General features: G+C 52.3%; 2 protein-coding genes across 3 annotated transcripts in view; both read left to right on the top strand.

Moving 5' to 3' along the window:
• Window positions 1–1,413: 1,413 nt before the first annotated feature.
• On the top strand, window positions 1,414–12,754 carry SLC43A1 (solute carrier family 43 member 1). 2 transcript variants are annotated; one of them, XM_044680283.1, is made up of 10 exons: window positions 1,414–1,743; window positions 2,060–2,193; window positions 3,784–3,933; window positions 5,875–6,047; window positions 6,197–6,232; window positions 6,686–6,824; window positions 7,361–7,502; window positions 9,314–9,387; window positions 11,350–11,473; window positions 12,025–12,754. In XM_044680283.1, the coding sequence occupies exons 1-10, from the start codon at window positions 1,660–1,662 to the stop codon at window positions 12,163–12,165; spliced, it is 1,197 nt and encodes a 398-aa protein (XP_044536218.1). In that variant the 5' UTR covers window positions 1,414–1,659; the 3' UTR covers window positions 12,166–12,754. The 2 variants fall into 2 exon arrangements, with proteins under 2 accessions (XP_044536218.1, XP_044536217.1); XM_044680282.1 differs by having other exon boundaries at window positions 1,571–1,743; window positions 3,784–3,929; window positions 5,901–6,047.
• A 3,140-nt stretch (window positions 12,755–15,894) lies between these two features.
• SLC43A3 (solute carrier family 43 member 3) overlaps window positions 15,895–16,890 on the top strand; it is an 89,278-nt gene continuing 88,282 nt past the window's right edge. Inside the window, exon 1 of the mRNA XM_044681952.1 lies at window positions 15,895–16,027. Within this exon, the coding sequence (XP_044537887.1) occupies window positions 15,895–16,027 (133 nt within the window). The remainder of the gene's footprint in view (window positions 16,028–16,890) is intronic.

Genomic DNA, 16,890 nt, shown 5'->3' with positions numbered 1-16,890 from the left:
CCTCTTACCTCCACTCGCCGCCCCCCCAGCTCCCTTGGGCCGCGTGTGTGGGGACAGCTCGTGCCTCCAACCGGCTGTTTGCGAAAGGCCCGGCAGCGCGCTGGAAGCCAGGCCCTCCTTCCCCCTCGTGGGGAAGCCTCTCCCTTCTGCGGCCTTGGCACCCTTCCTCAGCCCCCGGCTGCGGGCGGCTCTCAGATACCGGGAAGCCGGGAAACATCTGCCCCGGGGCGGGGGCTGTGCTCCGCCATTTCCTGTCCCGAGGCTCGGGGCGGGCGGCGCGCTAACTCTTAGGCCGCACTGCCCTCGCCCAGCCGCTTTCTGGGGAAGGCCCCGGGCCGGGCCGGGCTGGGGAGGAGGGAGCCGGCCTGGAAGGACACCGTGACTTTGTTGTCCCCTTCCCTCGGGCCTGGCTGGACTCTAGTGGAGCAGAACGAGTCATTAATGATTTCTTTGGGGAGAGGCCGCCTCGGGCCTAACTCCCATTCCCGGCCTCGGCCTCGGAGGCTGAGAGCCGGGGGAGGGAGAGGGCTTGAGGCCTGCCCCAGGGGAAGGACTCTGCTGGGAAGCTTCAGTCTCGACCCAGCCCAGCCCTGCACCTCCAGAAGAGACCTGGACTCCTGGGCCTGGGTGGGGAACTCACTCCCTGACGCAGAGCTAGGCAGGGTCAGACAGGGGAGAAGGGTCTAGGCTCCCGGTCAAGCAAGCTTCCTACTAATGCAGGGGCAGCTAGATGGCTGGCCTGGAGCCAGGAGGTCCTGAGTTCCAATCTGACCTGAGACATTTCCTAAGTGGGTGACCCTGGGCAAGTCACTTAAGCCCCATGGCCCAGCCCTGACTGCTCTTCCACCTTCCTATGGATGCTAAGACAAAGGCACTGGTTACGCTCTCTGGGGAGCTCCCCTCGGACCCCTTCAGTTGCCCTTCTTGCCTTCCCATCCCTCTGCCTGGACCTGGTGTGTACAGAAGGCTGGGCCGGGCGAGGGAAGGGCTCCCTCAGCAGCAGGTGCATGTGTGTGTGAGTGTGAGTGTGTGAGTGTGAGTGTGTGAGGGTATGTGTGAGAGGGTGTGTAAGTGTGTGTAGGTGTGAGTATGTGAGTGAGGGCGTGTATGTGTGTGTGTGAGGGTGAGAGGGTGTGTGAGTGTGTATGTGTGAGTCTGAGTGAGGGTGTGCATCATTGGGGGAGGGGGCCCTAAGGGTATTAGGGCTGGAACCACGGAATCTCTGAAATGGAAAAGACCTTCAAGAGGGTTCGGTTCTGGCCCACATAGAGCCTGTTCCTGGGCTCAAGAATACCCAGTCAAGCCTCCCCGGCTCTTGGTGCCGAGACGACACCTTGGAGGCCCGAGGGGTAGAGCTGGCTAAAAGCCGGGCTGCAGGGCATCCAGGCTTGGCACGAGAGGTGCCATGTTGCCCTGGCAGTCGGGAAGGATCACGCCCCAGCTCTGTGGTCCTTTGGCCAGCTGCCATCCCACAGCCAAGTGGCCTTCCTTCTGCGGGCCTCCTTTCTCAGGGGTCTCCCAGGTTCTTTGCACCTCAGAAACCTGGGATGGTCGGGAAGGTCTGCGAGTGCCTCCAGCTCTGGGCATCGGGGATCCCCCAGATTGGGGGAGCCCCTCCCGAGCCACGTCCTCCATGCATTTCCCCTTCAGCTCCCCAACATGTTTGGAAACCTTCGCTCCACCTTCATGTCCCTCATGATCGGCTCCTATGCGTCATCTGCCATCACGTTCCCCGGAATCAAGGTAGAGCCGCTGCAGCCCTGGCGGGGTGGGATGGAGGGGTCAGGCCTGTCCTTCCTGCCCCCCGGGGAGAGCTGGGACTTCTGGGCTTCCGGGATCAGAGGCGTCCTCCATGCCCCATTTAGAATTGTCCTAGAAACGAGGCATGCAGGATAGGGAACAGGAGCCCCAGCTCATGGTGTGACCCTGGGCAAGTCCTAGCCGTTAGCAGTACCGGTTTCCTGGTCCATGCTGTGTGCACAGGGGGCTACGAGGAGGAGGTCAGCTCTCTAACCCCTCTGTTGTTTTTTCTCCCCTCCCACTGTGACTTCTGCTGCAGCTGATTTACGATGCTGGGGTGCCCTTCATAGTCATCATGTTCACCTGGTCTGCCCTCGCCTGCCTCATTTTCATCAACTGCGCCCTCAACTGGCCCACTGAAGCCTTCCCTGCCCCAGAGGAGGTCAATGGCATGTGAGTGTGCGTGTGTGCGTGTGCGGGTGAGTGTGTGCGTGTGTCTCCCCCCCTCCTCCCCCTCGAACTGTCCTGGAAGGAAGGTGGGATGGTGCTGGCTGACGCTGGATGGCGGGACAGAAGGACCGTGTCCCTCATGTGCTGACGGCATGACTTTGGGCCAGTCATTTCCTCTTTTGGAGCCTCCATTTCTCCAGCTCCGAATCAGAGATGGCGGACGAGCTGAGCTTGAAGGTCTTGTCCTAAAAGGAATCCTGCGATCAGATGGGTCAGCCAAGCCTACATGTAGGCAAACAGCTTCCATTTAAGAATGTGACCCATGTGGAGGCCCCGAGTGCCGGGCCAAGAGGGGATGGGAGGCAGGAGCGGTGGGCTCGCCTGGCCCGCAGCCTCCGGGAGGAGGACGAGGGCCGTTTCTTTTTTGCCTCCATGTGCAGGGTGTCCGGCTCGGAGCGGGGACTTCAGAAAGCCTTGTTCAGTGATGAATGAACGTGGCAGCCTCCCAAAAGCTAATGTGATCTCAGGCTGCATTAAGGAAGGCTTCTAGGAACGAGAGGGGGTGCCTGCCTCTGCGGGCCTCCTTGGGCGGGCGCCACGAGCCGGCTTAGGCTCAGGTCTGGAGGCCACGTTTTAGGAAAGCCATGGACAAGATGGCGGGCACTTGGAGGAAGGCGAGCCCGTGGCGAAGGGTCTTGGGAGAGTTAGACATGAGGAGAGAACCCTTGGCAGAAACAGAATAGCTGTCCAGAAGTGTTTGAAGGATGGCCAACATGGAAGAGGGATTGGACGTGTTCTCTTTGGCTTTTAAATGCAGAAACAGGCGGGCAGCTGGGTAGCTCAGTGGATAGAGAGCCAGGCCCAGAGATGGGAGGTCCTGGGTTCAAATCTGGCCTCAGACACTTCCCAGCTGTGTGACCCTGGGCAAGTCACTTGACCCCCATTGTCTAGCCCTTACGGCTCTTCTGCCTTAGAACCAACACATAGTCTTGACTCCAATATGGAAGGTGAAGGTTTAAAAGAAAAAGTAAATGCAGAACCAGGCGCAATTGGTTTATTTTTGGTTTAAGGGGAAAAACTTCCTAACCAGTGTCGAGAATAAATAAGGCCCCACGTCCCAGTAACTGGCAATCATGCTGGTCCAAAATAGCCTCTTGCAAAAGTATTTACACCAGCAATAGAGTCCTAAGTGAAAAGAAGTGGCAGCCTGGGGCTAGGAGGAGCTGGGTTCGAGTTCTGCCCTTGCTAGTTATGGGCTACGTGACCCTCAGCTGATCACTTAACCCTCTGGCATCCTAGATGATGCCTAGGACAGTGAGTGGCAGAGAAGGTTCTGATCCACGTGGTCCAAGGAGGTCTCCAGACCAGCGAAATCCTAGGCCCCGGCCTGATCCTCCATTAGGGACGGGAGTGGGCTGCCCGGATTGCTGCTGGGGTCCTCTTCACGGGAGGTCCTTGGGCAGAAGCTGGACGGCCACTTAGGAGACGTCATGGAGGCCTGGCCTCGCAGTCACTGAATAAGTGGCCACAAGGGAAGGACGTTTCCGTGCCACAAGCTGAAGCCTCTCCTTTGCTGTCTCTTGTTTTCCCTAGGAAAAAGGTGGGGGCGAACGGGCCGGCCCCAGAGCACAAGGTGACCCGGGATGGCTCCCTTGTCCCCGTCACCCCCATGAGTGAGCCGCTGAACCAGAAGAGCCCAAACCCGGAGGAAGAAAGCCAGGCCGCTGCCATTCCCGAGAGTGAGTGCCCAAGAGCTGGGACTCTGCACATGGGGGCTGTGCTGGGGTCTCCAGGCTCTGAGACGAGGCCTAGCTCTTGGCAGCTGCCATTTCCCCAGCAGCTGCAGCCCTTCCCAGCCCCCTGCAATCCTAGGGCAGCTTGCATCATCGGCCTCCATCAGTCTCTGCGAGTGGGCATCCCGGTGCCCAGCTCGATGGGGCCCTCTGCTGGTGGAACCCAGGAGTGCACCGATGTCCTGGCCTTTGTTTCAGGAATGGAGTGAGGTGGAAAAAGGAAAAAGCCCAGATGCCAGGAATATTGTAGGAGGGAGAGAACCCTTCCGCTCTGGAAGGGGCGGAGGTGTAATGGTGGGACACTGAGAGAGGAGAGGCTGCAAGACAGATCTTTTCCTTTTTTAAACCCTTCCCTTCCATCTTAGAATCAATACTGTGTATTGGCTCCAAGGCAGAAGAGTGGTAAGGGTAGGCAATGGGGGTCAAGTGACTTGCCCAGGGTCACACAGCTGGGAAGTGTCTGAGGTCAGATCTGAACCCAGGACCTCCCGTCTCTAGGCCTGGCTCTCAATCCACTGAGCCACCCAGCTGCCCCCTGCCCAAATCACTATTAACAAGAGAAATGCAAATTAAAACCACTCTGGGATACCACCTCACGCCTATTAGAGGAACTAATGTGACCAAAAGGGAAATGGATAAATATTGGGGAGACGTAGGAAAACTGGAACACTAATACGCTCTTGGTAGAGCTATGAGCTGTCGTAACCATTCTGGAGAGCAGTATGGACCTGGGGCCGAGGGGCTCGACAAGTGCGCATGCCCTTTGACCCAGGGCCACGACTCCTGCATCTGTATCCCACAGAGATCAGAGATGAAGAAAAAAGACCTGCCCGTACTAGAATCTTTTTAGCGGCTCTCTCAGTAGTGGCAAAGAATTGGAGAATGAGGGAGTATCTGTTACTTGGGGAAATGGATGAACAAGTTGCGGTCTATGGTTGTAATGGAATGCCCTAAGAGATGATGAATGGGATGAGTTAGAAAAGCCTAGAAAGACGTATGTGAACTAAGGCAGAGCGAGGTAAGCAGAACCAGGAGAACACGGTATACAGTCATTGAAATACTGGGCTACAATCGACTGTGAAGGCCTAAACTATTATCAGAAAACAAGTTTCTAAGATATCCAAAAGGGACTCATGCTGAAAAATTCTATCTACAGCCAGAGAAGGAACTGTTGGAATCTGGATGCAGATCAAAGCATGCCATCTTCCACTTTATTTGCCTTCATGGGTTTTTTCTTTATTGGATGTGTGATATGTGTCTTCTGTCGTGGCATGAACAATATGGAAATATGTATTGCATGAGAGCACCGGCGTAGCCTCTCTTGGACTATTTATTGCCTGGCAGGGGTAGAATTAGAATTGTAAAATGTCAGAAAATGATTGTCAAAAAAAAATTGCGGGCAGCTGGGTAGCTCAGTGGATTGAGAGCCAGGCCCAGAGATGGGAGATTCTAGGTTCAAATCCAGCCTCAGACACTTCCCAGCTGTGTGACCCTGGGCAAGTCACTTCACCCCCATTGCCTACCCTTACCACTCTTCCACCAAGGAGCCAATACACAGAAGTTAAGGGTTTAAAAAAAAAAAAAGAAAATTGTTACTACGTGTAATTGAAAAAGAATGATGGGGGAAGCTGGGTGGCTCAGTGGATTGAGAGCCAGGCCCAGAGATGGGAGGTCCTAGGTTCAAATCTGGACTCAGACACTTCCCACCTGTGTAACCCTGGGCAAGTCACTTGACCCCCATTGCCTAGCCCTAACCACTCTTCTGCCTTTGAGCCAATACACAGTATTGACTCCAAGACAGAAGGAAAGTGTTTAAAAAAAAAAATAAAACAAAAAGAAAAAGGGGAAAAAGAGGTAGGGGCTGGGTGAGATTTTGCTCTCTGGGCTCAAGGAGGGGCTCCCCTCTTTTTGTTACAGAATCTGTCCCCTTTCGAAAGAGCCTCTTCTCCCCCATATTTCTCTGGAGTCTCCTTACCATGGGTATGACACAGCTGCGAGTGATTTTCTACATGGCCTCCATGAACAAGATGCTGGAGTTCTTGGTGACTAGAGGCCAAAAGCTGGGTGAGGACTTCTCCTGGGAAGGAGGGATGACAGCGGAAAAGGCATGCTGGGTGAGGGGAAGAGTTTTCTTGGACCAGTCTCCCCTCTATTCTTTCTCTTCATTAATTGAAGGTCTCTATCTGTCTCCTCCCCTCCCCAACTCTCCACAGAAACAGAAGAGGAGGAGATGAATATGAAGGAGCAAGGTAGGTGATCTCGGATGGGCTAAGAGGACATGGAGGTACCAACATTTTACACACAGAGCCATAGACGGTGGAACTAAAAGAGATCTTAAGACCCTAGGAAGGCAGAGCTGGAAGGGAGCCTGGAAACACCAAATATCAGGGCCGGGAGGATCCTTGGAACCTGAAGGGCAAAAGATAGAGCTAGAAGAGCTCTAAATAACCAATGTTGCTTCTTGTGCCATCTGCATTGGTTCCCCCAATTCTAGGGATAATCTCCCAATCCTAAAAGTACTTTGGTCTCCTTAGGGATATGGGCTTTCCTGTCAGATCAGAGAAAGGGCCTTCCAGAGATTTCTTGTTCTCCTTCTTTGCCCTGCTAGGGGGATAATCTCCTAAGGCAGGCCAGACAGTGCCTGAAGGAGTTCATCCTCATCACCACCTCTTTATCCCATTTTCTCCTCTTGCCGCTCCTAGTTGGGCTTTACACCTCAATCTTTGGCGTCATGCAGCTGCTCTGCCTCCTCACCTGTCCTTTAATTGGCTACATCATGGACTGGAGAATCAAGGAATGTGTGGATGAACCCAGTGATGCCAGCGTCTTAGAAGAGGCCAGGTGACCCAGACAGCGAGTCCTCCTATTGGAGCTGGGGTGGGATGGCCTAGGTTGGAGAACTCTGGAGTGGTTTCTCATTCTGCTAGCAGAGATTATGTCCTTCATCCCTGAGCTGCTCTCAGAAAGGGTAGATCAATCAGGAGTCCCAACAGGAACAGCCCAAAAGGCAGCTGGATCTGGATATCCCAGCCTTGGCCAGGGCTAATGAGGTCTCTGTCTCCTGCTGCTCTCCCTGGTGGGATCCTGTTTTGTGAAGAGCTTCTTGCTGCTCCTACCTCTCTCTCGCTTAGAATCCTTCAATCCTGATCTTGGTCTTGAAGAGGCCTAGGATAGAGGAATGGGGGGCCAGCTCCAGGGCCCTTCTGTCCTTAGCATGGCTCGTGGGCTGATCCATGGAAGATAATCAGATCAGTCTCCTTGGTTCAGTCCTGGAAGCCCAGAGGAAAGGATGGGGAGGCTGTTCATTACTGTTCAACCCCCCGCCAGAGAAGTACGTGGATCCCCCCAAGCCCCAGATGACTCTTTGATCTCGACAGGGATGGTATCGCTAAGAAGGGGACCAGAGTTCGTTACCGAAAGATCCAGAAACTCACCAATGCTATCTATGCCTTTCTTTTGACCAACACCCTGCTCGTTGTCTTTGGGCTCACCTGCCTCATTTACAACTTACAAGTGCAGGTAATCTTATCCACTACCCTCGCCTCCCCCCATTCCCGGGCCGTCTCCTGCCTTTGCTTCCCACCTTCGGCCTGAATGTGATGGACCGGCTCCTTATAGCTCTCTCCCTAACAAGCAGCCTGGGATACTGAAAGAGGAAGAATTGGATGGAGGCTGAGCTGAGAAGACCGAGGTTTGAATCCTGGCTTTCTCACTTGCTGCCTTTGTGGCCTTGAGCAAGTCCCTTCAGTAACACGAGCCAGCCTCCGTTTCTGTATCTGCTAAATGAGGGGCAGAGACTAGAGCAGTGGTTCCCAAACTTTTTTGGTCTACCGCCCCCTTTCCAGAAAAAATATTACTTAGTGCCCCTGGAAATTAATTTTTTAAAAATTTTAATAGCAATTAATAGGAAAGATAAATGCACCTGTGGCCATCACTGCCTCCCTGGATCGCCACAGCATCCACCAGGGGGCGGTGGCGCCCACTTTGGGAATCACTGATCTAGAAGATCTCTGATATCCTTTCCTGTCTACAGAATATGATCAAATCAATCCACAGTTATTTATTAAGCATCTACTGTAAGACTTTCCCACTTTGGGAATCACTACTTTAGACAATCAGCAAAACAAACACACCAAGCCCTGGTTTGTAAAATGTGTCCATTTCCAAGATGTAAATACTCACTCTGAAAATGTCACCATTGGCTGTGAGATCCAGAACCCTCTTGGGTGGAAACCATCCCCGTTACCCCACCTGCTGTGTGTAGGCACCAGGGGTGCTTTCAGAGAGCTTTTTCACCTCCACGGCTGCCGCCACCTGTGTGATGGTCCGTGGAGCGTTAAACAGAAGAGTAGTGACAGGATAACGACTTGTCCGTGGCCATTTTCACTCGATCGCTCTCCAGAAGGGGGCAGGAGTGTTAATCAGGCAACAAGCACCGAAGTGCCCTGGGCTCAGGGAGGCGAAGACAGACAGCAGAGCAGCCCCTGCCCTCGGGGAGCTTCCACACAGCCTCCCTCCGCACAAAGCCACTTGTGATTGGCTTCAGATGGATTCCCTTTCAGCTTTCATTGGCATCTATCCCTTCCCTCCAGCACTCCAGCCACTGTCTTTCTTAGCTGCCTTTAACGGTTACCTTCTATCATCAATATTGTGTATCAGTTCCAAGGCAGAAGAGTGGTAAGGACTAGGCAATGGGGGTCAAGTGACTTGCCCAGGGTCATACCACTAGGAAGTGTCTGAGGTCAGATTTGAACCCAGGACCCATGCCTCCAGCCTTGGCTCTCCATCTACTGAGCTACCCAGCTGTTCCCAGCTGCCTTTAATTGGCAGATTTCTGCCTCATCACTTTGGTAGCCAAGGGGAGGATGGATAGGAGAGGGAAAAGCCTTGGAGCAGGAGGACCAGCAACAGTAATCATTAGAGCTCACAACTAGGCAGTGCTTCAAGGTGTGCAAAGTGATTTGCACGTATGAACTCATTTGCTGTGTGACCTTGGGCAAGTCACTTAACTTCCATTGCCCAGCCCTGACCAACTGCTCTTCTGCCTGGGAACTAATACATAGTATTGACTCTAAGATGGAAAGTAAGAGTTTAAAAAAAGACCGGAGGGTATCACCCATTTGCCTTTCTGATGGGAGAGATCTCCTCACATCTTTGTCCTGTGGGGAGTCAGTTTCAGGGATAACATGTCTCTGGACTTGTTTGGCTTGGAGTGAGGGCCCAGGCAGAGAGCCATGGTCTCCCCTCCACTCTGGCCAGTCCCCTGTTTCCCTTCCCATTGGGCTTTGGCTTTAACAAACCTGCCCCTTTTCCTGATTTCTTGTTCACAGCTCCTGACCTTTATCCTGCACACAGTGATCCGAGGCTTCTACCACTCTGCCTGTGGGGGGCTCTATGCTGCCGTGTAAGTCCCTGGAGCTCCCAATTCTGTTCCATATGTTGCTATCTTCTGCTTCCTGCGCCTCAGTTTCTTCACCTGTAAAATGGGCTAGAGGAGCTTTCTGGTCTCCTCTAGTGCTAGTGTATACCCTCCTGTGAGCTGGGGTAGACTCCGCTAGTCTCTTTGCCCTCGTGGAAAGACTTTTAGCTCACAGAACCTCAGACCTTCCAGTCCACCCCTCAGACAGACAATTTGGCGACTCCTAGGGACCTGCTCTCAGAAAAGCGTTTTGAAGTGCATAAAATATAATACACAGAATGACAGAAGACACCAATTATGCCCAAATACATTTCACGAAATGTTAAAAACCAAGTTCTTTGAGTCTAGATGAAGAGCCCCTCCGTTAAGAGCAGGGGTGGCTCTCCGACAGCTTCCAATGCTGTTTGTTCTGTCTCTGCCAGGCCTAGGAAGCTCCCTCCCTCTCGATAGCCAGAGCCGATACCTAGAACCCTGACAAGTTAAAGCCCATGTGGAGCTGAAATGTCGCATCCCGATTAGCTTCCCCTTCTGGGCCATGGCTCGGCCTTCTGGAGGAACACTGGCCAGGACACTAGTCCTTCAGACACGAGAAGGTCACTACCTGCCAATAGCCAGCTTGGCTGGCTCTGTCTTGCTAGGCTCCATAATGTTGGGGTGTGCGTATGTGTAAAAGTGTCTTTGGGTGTATGTGTGTGTCTGAGAGAGTGTGAGTGTGTGTCAAGAGTGTTTGAGAGTATGTATGAGTGTGGGGATGTTTGAGTGTGAGTGAGTGTATGTATGAATATGTATTTGAGTGTGAGAATGTGTGTGGGTGTGAGTATATGTGTGAATGTATGTGTGAGTGTGTCAGTGTTTGAGAGTATGAGTGAATATGAGTGTCAGTGAGTGTGTGACTGAAAGTGTTTGACAATGTGTATCAGTATTTGAGTGTGAGAGTGTATGTGTGAATGTGTGTGTGTTTTAGAATGTGTGTGAATGTGTGTGGTATGAGTATATGTGTGAAAGTGTCTGTGTGTATGTCTGAGGGTGTGTGAATATATGTGTGAATGTGTCAGTGTTTGAGAGTGTGAGTGAATGTGTGTCAGTGAGTATGAAAGTGTTTTAGAATGTGTCTTTGTGAGGATGTGTCAGTGTTTGAGTGTGAGTGAGTGTACGTATGAATGTGTTTGTGTTTGTGAGTATTTGAGAATGTGTGTGGGTGTGAGTATATGTGTGGAAGTGTGTGTCTGAGGGTGTGTATATGAGTATATGTGTAAATGTGAGTGTGTCAGTGAGAGTGAATATGAGTGTGTCAGTGTGTATGACTGAAAGTTTGACAATGTGTGTGAGGATGTGTCAGTATTTGAGAATGTGTGTGTGAGTGTGAGGATGTGTGTCAGTGTTTGGGTGTATGTGTATGTATGAATATGTGTTTGTATGTGTTTGAGAATGTGTGTATGTGTGAAAGTGTGTGTCTGAGGATGTGTATATATGTGTGAATGTGTGTGAGTGTTTCAGTGTTTGAGTGTGAGTGAAAATGAGTGTGTCAGTGAGTGTGACTGAAAGTGATAATATGTGTGAGGATGTGTCAGTATTTGAGTGAGAGTATGTGTGAATGTGTGTGTGAGTGTGTGTCAGTGTTTGAGAATGTGTGTGAATGGGTATGAGTATATGTGTGAAAGTGTCTGTGTATGTCTGAGGGTGTGTGAATATATGTGAGTGTGTCAGTGTTTGAGAGTGTGAGTGAATATGAGTGTCAGTGAGTGTGGGAAAGTGTTTGAGAAGGTGTGCAAGGATGTGTGTCAGTATTTGAGTGAAAGTGTTTGAGAATGTGTGTGTGTGTTTGTGTGTGAGTGTTTATGTCAGTGTTTGAGTGTGAGTGTGTGGTTGGGAAGGAAGGTGTCGGGGCAGACTGTGCCCCAGGAGGGGAAGCTTCCTGAGCCCGGGCTTTGGTCTTTTCCTTGACAGATTTCCCTCGACACATTTTGGGACCCTGACGGGGCTCCAGTCCACCATGAGCGCCATTTTTGCCCTGTTGCAGGAGCCTCTCTTCTCGTTGGTGCTGAGGCAGCTCCACGGGGATCCTTTTTGGGTAAGAGTGGGCAGTGGGCAGTGGAGGGAGGAGGGCCCTAGAGCTGACCAGGAGCCTGTAGCCCTGGGCCTCTTCTGGCCTGGCTGAGAGGAAGGGGCGGGTATTGCTGGGTTTGGTGGTACAGCAAAAGGAGTTCTGGATTTGGGGTCAGTAGACTTGAGTTGCATTGTTACTGCTTGCTTTATAGGAGACCTTGGGCTAGTCATTTCTCTTCTACCTGTGATCCGGGGATGGGAAGTGAATTGTCCAAGGTCACACAAAGAGCAAGTAACAGAGCTAGTTTTATTTTTAACCCCTTCCCTTCCATCTTAGACTCAATACTGTGTATTGTTTTTAAGGCAGAAGAGAGATGAGGGCAAGGCAATAAGGGTTAAGTGACTTGCCCAGGGTCACACAGCTAAGGAGTATCTGAAGCCATATTTGAACCCAGGACCTCCCACCTCTGGGCCTGGCTCTCAATCCCCTGAGCCTTCTTCCTTCAGGCCTCACATTTGCCCCTGTCTCATGCTCCCCCGTGTCTGACGAGGGCTTCCTTTTGTCCCTTCCCTCAGGTGAACCTGGGTCTGCTCTTCTTCTCCCTACTGGGCTACCTACTGCCCTCCTACCTCTTCTTCTATCGGGCAAAGTTGCAGAAAAGGTTCTCCTTGCTGAAGGCTCCGGAGGCCCACAGCTTGCAGGAAACAGCTGCCTAGGGGTGGGGTGGGGAAGGAGTGCCCCCCTCGGGAGACCAGAGGGCAGGAGGAGCTGCCCCAGCTCGGAATTTCCACCTGAAGCACAGGCCGTGGCCACGGGACATGGGCGTACAAACACATGAGTTCTATTTTTGTAGGAACTTGCAAACAAGCCAAAACCCCAAAAAATAAACCAACCCCACCAAGCCCCAAAGACCCGAACCATCCCACCACAGCCACCAGAAGCCAGAGCCAGACCCAGAAACGCTCCGCTGACGATGCCTGCTCTAGAAGGCTTCCTGGGCAGACCCAGACAGGACACACGATCTTCTTTTCCTCTCAGAATCCCAGGGCTGCCCCGTGCGGGTAGAGGTGCCACCCTGATGACAGACATTTCTGGAGACAGTCGTGGGCTCAAAACAGACCCACAGGGTGCTCTTCTCCCCCCTGCCCAGGGACTGTGGTTTGGAGCCAGAAGGAGCCTCTGGGTCAGAGCCTGGAATGGGGAGTCTGACTCTGGGGGTGGGAGGGCAGGTTCCCTCCTTTTTGCTACTGGGGTGGCTGCTGCTGCTGTGGTGGCCACCATAGAAATAAAAAGGGAAGCAGGAGAGATTTGTGTCTGTGCCTCAGGGCAGAGTTGCACCCTGGGAGCCTCCCCCACTTCTTCCCACCACTCTCACTCCCCACCCCCCAGGTCCTTGGCATTAAATGGGGCACAGCCAGCCCGGCTAAGCCCTGGATTCAGGGTGTACAAATGCCTTGGGTGTCAGCCTGTGCCCCTCAGGGCTCTGTCTGGCTCTTCCTCACCTCACCCATCACTCGCTCTAACAGGGGCAGCTTGGAAGGTGGCTCAGATCCCAAGCTTTTCCCTCTTAGGAGGAAGAAATGCATTCTAGACATGGGGACTTCCTTGTGCAGTCATGACATTAGGGAATAAGCACAAGTACTGGACCAGAGTGTGGCCAAAAAGGATTATGGGTAATAAGGGAGGTGGGCTGGATCTTTGAATGCCAAGGCTTAAGGGATTTGTATTTTATCCCAGATCCAAGATGGAGCCACGGAAGCTTCTTGGGTAGGAGAGAGACAAACTCATCTGAGAGCTGGGAATGTTCACTTGGGAGCAAAGTGGAAGCCAGATTGGAAAAGGGAGGGCCTGGAAGCAGGTGAACCCCCCAGGAAGCCTGAACGAGGCTGGAGGCCACATGAGTAGAGGCACAGGGGAGGAGAAGCTGTTAGGGAGAATGGACAAGACTTGGTGATTGATCGGGGGAAGGAGAGGGAAGAGTCCCTGTCCTCACGGAGGGAGGCGCCATGGTAGAGAGCCCTGGGCTTGGAGTCGGGAAGACCTGGGCTCACAGACACTAGCTTGGCCTTTTTTGTTGCTCCTGCACAAGTGGCTTCACTTTTCTGGGCTTCCGTCTCATCCAGAAAATGAGGAGAAATGGACTGGATGACCTACCTCGAAGGTTCCTTCCAGCTCTGAATCAGTGACCCTACTGACCAAGCAGTAGACACAGGAGGAGTGTGTCATAGAAATGGTACCATCTTAAGGATCTCCAGATGAGTAATGTGAGGTTGGAGAGACCTCTACGGACAAAGGGGTGAGAGGAAAGACTTCCTGTAGGAGGTGACCCAAGAGCTGAGCCTTGAAGCCAGAGGAATCAGTGCCTTCTATGCAAGTACTAGAGCCTATGCCAAAGCATAGAGGTGGGCAGTGGTTAAATGGCAGCTAGACTGGCTTGGCTAAAAGTAGAGCATGAAAAGGTTGGGGGTGCGAGATCCGCAGTAAGTCCAGAAAGAGAGGCAGAAGCCAAGTTGTGTAGGGCACTAAAGGACAAGCCTTCTAAATGCAGTAGAGACCTCTCCTCTCCTCCTCTGCCCCCATAGGGAGCATTAATCTCCGGAAGGCAGAGGTGGGACAAGACTTGGGAATGGTGTCAAAACTCTCCTCTGTACATCACTGTTCAGCTATCGGCAAGCACTACTACCACCACCACTATTACTACTGCTACCACCACCACTATTACTATTACTACTACTACCACCACACCCACTATTACCACCACTACTACTACTTCTACTACTACTACCACCATTACTATTTTTATTATTACTACTATATTACCATTACTACCACTGCTATACCACTACCACCACTACTACTATTACTATCACCACCACCACTACTATTATTACTATTACTACTACTACTATGCTACCATTGCTACTACTACCACTGCTACCACCACCACCACCACCACAACCACTACTACTATAATTACTATTACTACTACTACTATTATGCTATTACTACTACTACTACTACTACTATTGCTACTACTACTACTACTAGGAATTAACATAAATATAGTCCTTTCCACTTTTCAAAGTGCTTTCCATAGCTTATTTCACCGGGTCCCAACAACCCTGGGAGGCAAGTGATACCTTCATTTTACACATAAGGAAACTGACAGAAGTTGAGTGACTTGCTTAGGGTCGGTCAATAAGCATCTATTAAGGATATTCCATATCAAACCCCTCACTAAGCACTGGGGATACAAAAAGAGACATATGACAATCCCTTCCCCTGAGGAGCTCACAGTCCAAGCATACAAATATAGACAAACAAGCTACATACAGGATAAATAGAAAATAAAAGAAGGCACCAGATATAAGAGGGGTTGGGAAAGGCTTTCCTGGAGAAGATGAGATTTTAACTGGGACTTGAAGGAAGCTAGGAAAGCCAGTAGGGGGAGATGAGGAGGGAGAGCATTCCAAGGGGGAGGAGGGGGCAGGATGCAGTCGGAGAAAATAAGAGATGGAATGTGTGTCACATAGCTAGAATGTGTCTGAGTCAGAATTTGAACTCGGGTCTTTCTGTCTCCAATTCTAGCACCCCTAGGTACTGAAAATGGTCTGAACTCATCACAGCATAAATACTTAAAAGTAATAAAAATGGATTGTGTGTGTGTGTGTAACTTCTGTAAACGTGCAAAATTATCCCAACATCATAGTTTCTTACTGCACCTCACTCTATGTTGTCCCCTAGGAGACAACCCATTTTGTCAACCATTTATGCCTGCTCTGATTGAAAGCTCTGCCACTTTATATCTATTTTTTGGGTTAGCATTTATATGGCACTTTAAAGTTGGCAAAGCACTCTACTTGTTATCTCTGCCTCAACCCTATTGGGGTGGGGGTGGGATAGGTGCTATATTCTCATTTCACAAATGAGACCAAATAACAGGCTGGGTGACCTTGGGCAAGTCATTTCCTTGCTCAGGGTCTCAGCTGCCTCTTCTGACAAAATTTGGAGGGGATGAGATGAATACTAAACGCTCTTTGGGCTCAGAACTACATAGTCCTCATCAAACACCAAACTTCCCCTAGAATGCCCGGAGGTTAAGTGTTCTTTGCCCTCTCTCAATGCCTCCCTCCCCTCCCCCTCAGTTGCACGTGGAGTAGTTTAATCTAGGCTTCCGGGAAACACTGAGGCAGAGCTGAGGACGGAATGGAGAGTCGGGGCAGGGGTCTCCGATCAGCCGAGGCAGGGCAGATTTCTCCCTCCGGGGGCGGGTCCCAGGTTAAGGGATACATGTTTGTAGAGGGAAGGAGTTTCCTGGAAGCTGCCACCTCCCCTCTGAGCCAGAGGAAGGAGGAGACTCCGCGAGGATCCCGGAGTCGTGCTTGGGGGCAGGATCCACTCCTCTCTTGGTGCCTTTCGGGGCCTCCTGGCAGCCCCGGAGGACTATGGACAGCGCTCGGGTGCAGAGCTCTGTGCGCCCAGCAGGCGGCGGTGCGGAGCTGGGGAGGAGTGCCCTTCTCAGCCTTTCCGCGGCTCCCGGGACCCACTCCTGGATCCCAGCTCCGCGCGGTGCTGCCCGTAGGAACTGGGCTTCCCCTTTCCTCCCTCCTCCAAAGCGCGAGAGAATGAAGGAGGGACTCAGTCCTGTCTCTACACCAGCCCGCGGGAAGGGAAGCCACCCTGCCGTGGGGGTCTCCCTTCCCACCCTCAAGCCTCTGGAGTTTGGGGAGGGGGCTGAGCAGGGGCGGGATGGAGCGAGAGCCGTGTTTGTCGCTACGGAAAGGAACAGATGGCAGGGAAGGGGAAACTGCGTGGGGAGGGGGAGGGGTGCGGGGGCCGGAAAATGAGGAACGCGAAATTTCAGCGCCCAGTCTCCCAGGAGAAGCCCCCTCCCCCATCTCCACTCTCCCTGAAAAGACGAGTGGGTCGGGCCGCCTAGCATCCTCCTGGAAGCATCACTGAACCACCCACCCCACACCCCTTCTGCTCCAACCTTTTGGGATCCCCCTACCCCACCCGCAAGCTCTGACTGACTGACTCCCTGAGAGTCACATCTACGTAAAGGTTTCGCAGCCTTCTGGCCTCTCTTCGAAGCTTAGCTCCTTGTGACCTTGAACAAGTCGTTTCCCTTCCTCTGGGCCTCAGTTTCCTCATTTGTAAATTGAACAGTGATTTTCGAGGTCCATTCTAGTTCGAGGCCCTGCGATCCCATTGTCCTCGAGGCGGGGCTGCCACCAGGTCAGCGATGCCAGCCGCGAGTTCAAAGGCCCGGACCCCGAAGGGTTAATGGGGCCGGCCTGGGAAGTGGGGGCTGTGGGTGGGAAGCTGGCTCACTGAGGCTGGGAACCGGCTCAGGGAGCGCAAATAGCAAAAGGAAAACGTGTTAATTGGAACTTTATGCAGATGAATTGGAGCTCAGAGCTGGGGGGAAGGCGGAGTGG

Source organism: Gracilinanus agilis, chromosome 6, assembly GCF_016433145.1.
Source record: "Gracilinanus agilis isolate LMUSP501 chromosome 6, AgileGrace, whole genome shotgun sequence".
Lineage (NCBI taxonomy): Eukaryota > Metazoa > Chordata > Mammalia > Didelphimorphia > Didelphidae > Gracilinanus > Gracilinanus agilis.
This window is presented reverse-complemented; position numbering and strand designations above follow the sequence as displayed.

What these genes read in the sequence shown, in the direction of transcription:
- SLC43A1 (XM_044680283.1), top strand. Translation starts at nt 1,660, where the DNA reads ATGTTTGGAAACCTTCGCTCCACCTTCATGTCCCTCATGATCGGCTCC. An exon ending in CCAGAGGAGGTCAATGGCAT is followed by an intron (nt 2,194 to 3,783) that starts GTGAGTGTGCGT and finishes TGTTTTCCCTAG; the next exon opens with GAAAAAGGTGGGGGCGAACG. An exon ending in TCCACGGGGATCCTTTTTGG is followed by an intron (nt 11,474 to 12,024) that starts GTAAGAGTGGGC and finishes CCCTTCCCTCAG; the next exon opens with GTGAACCTGGGTCTGCTCTT.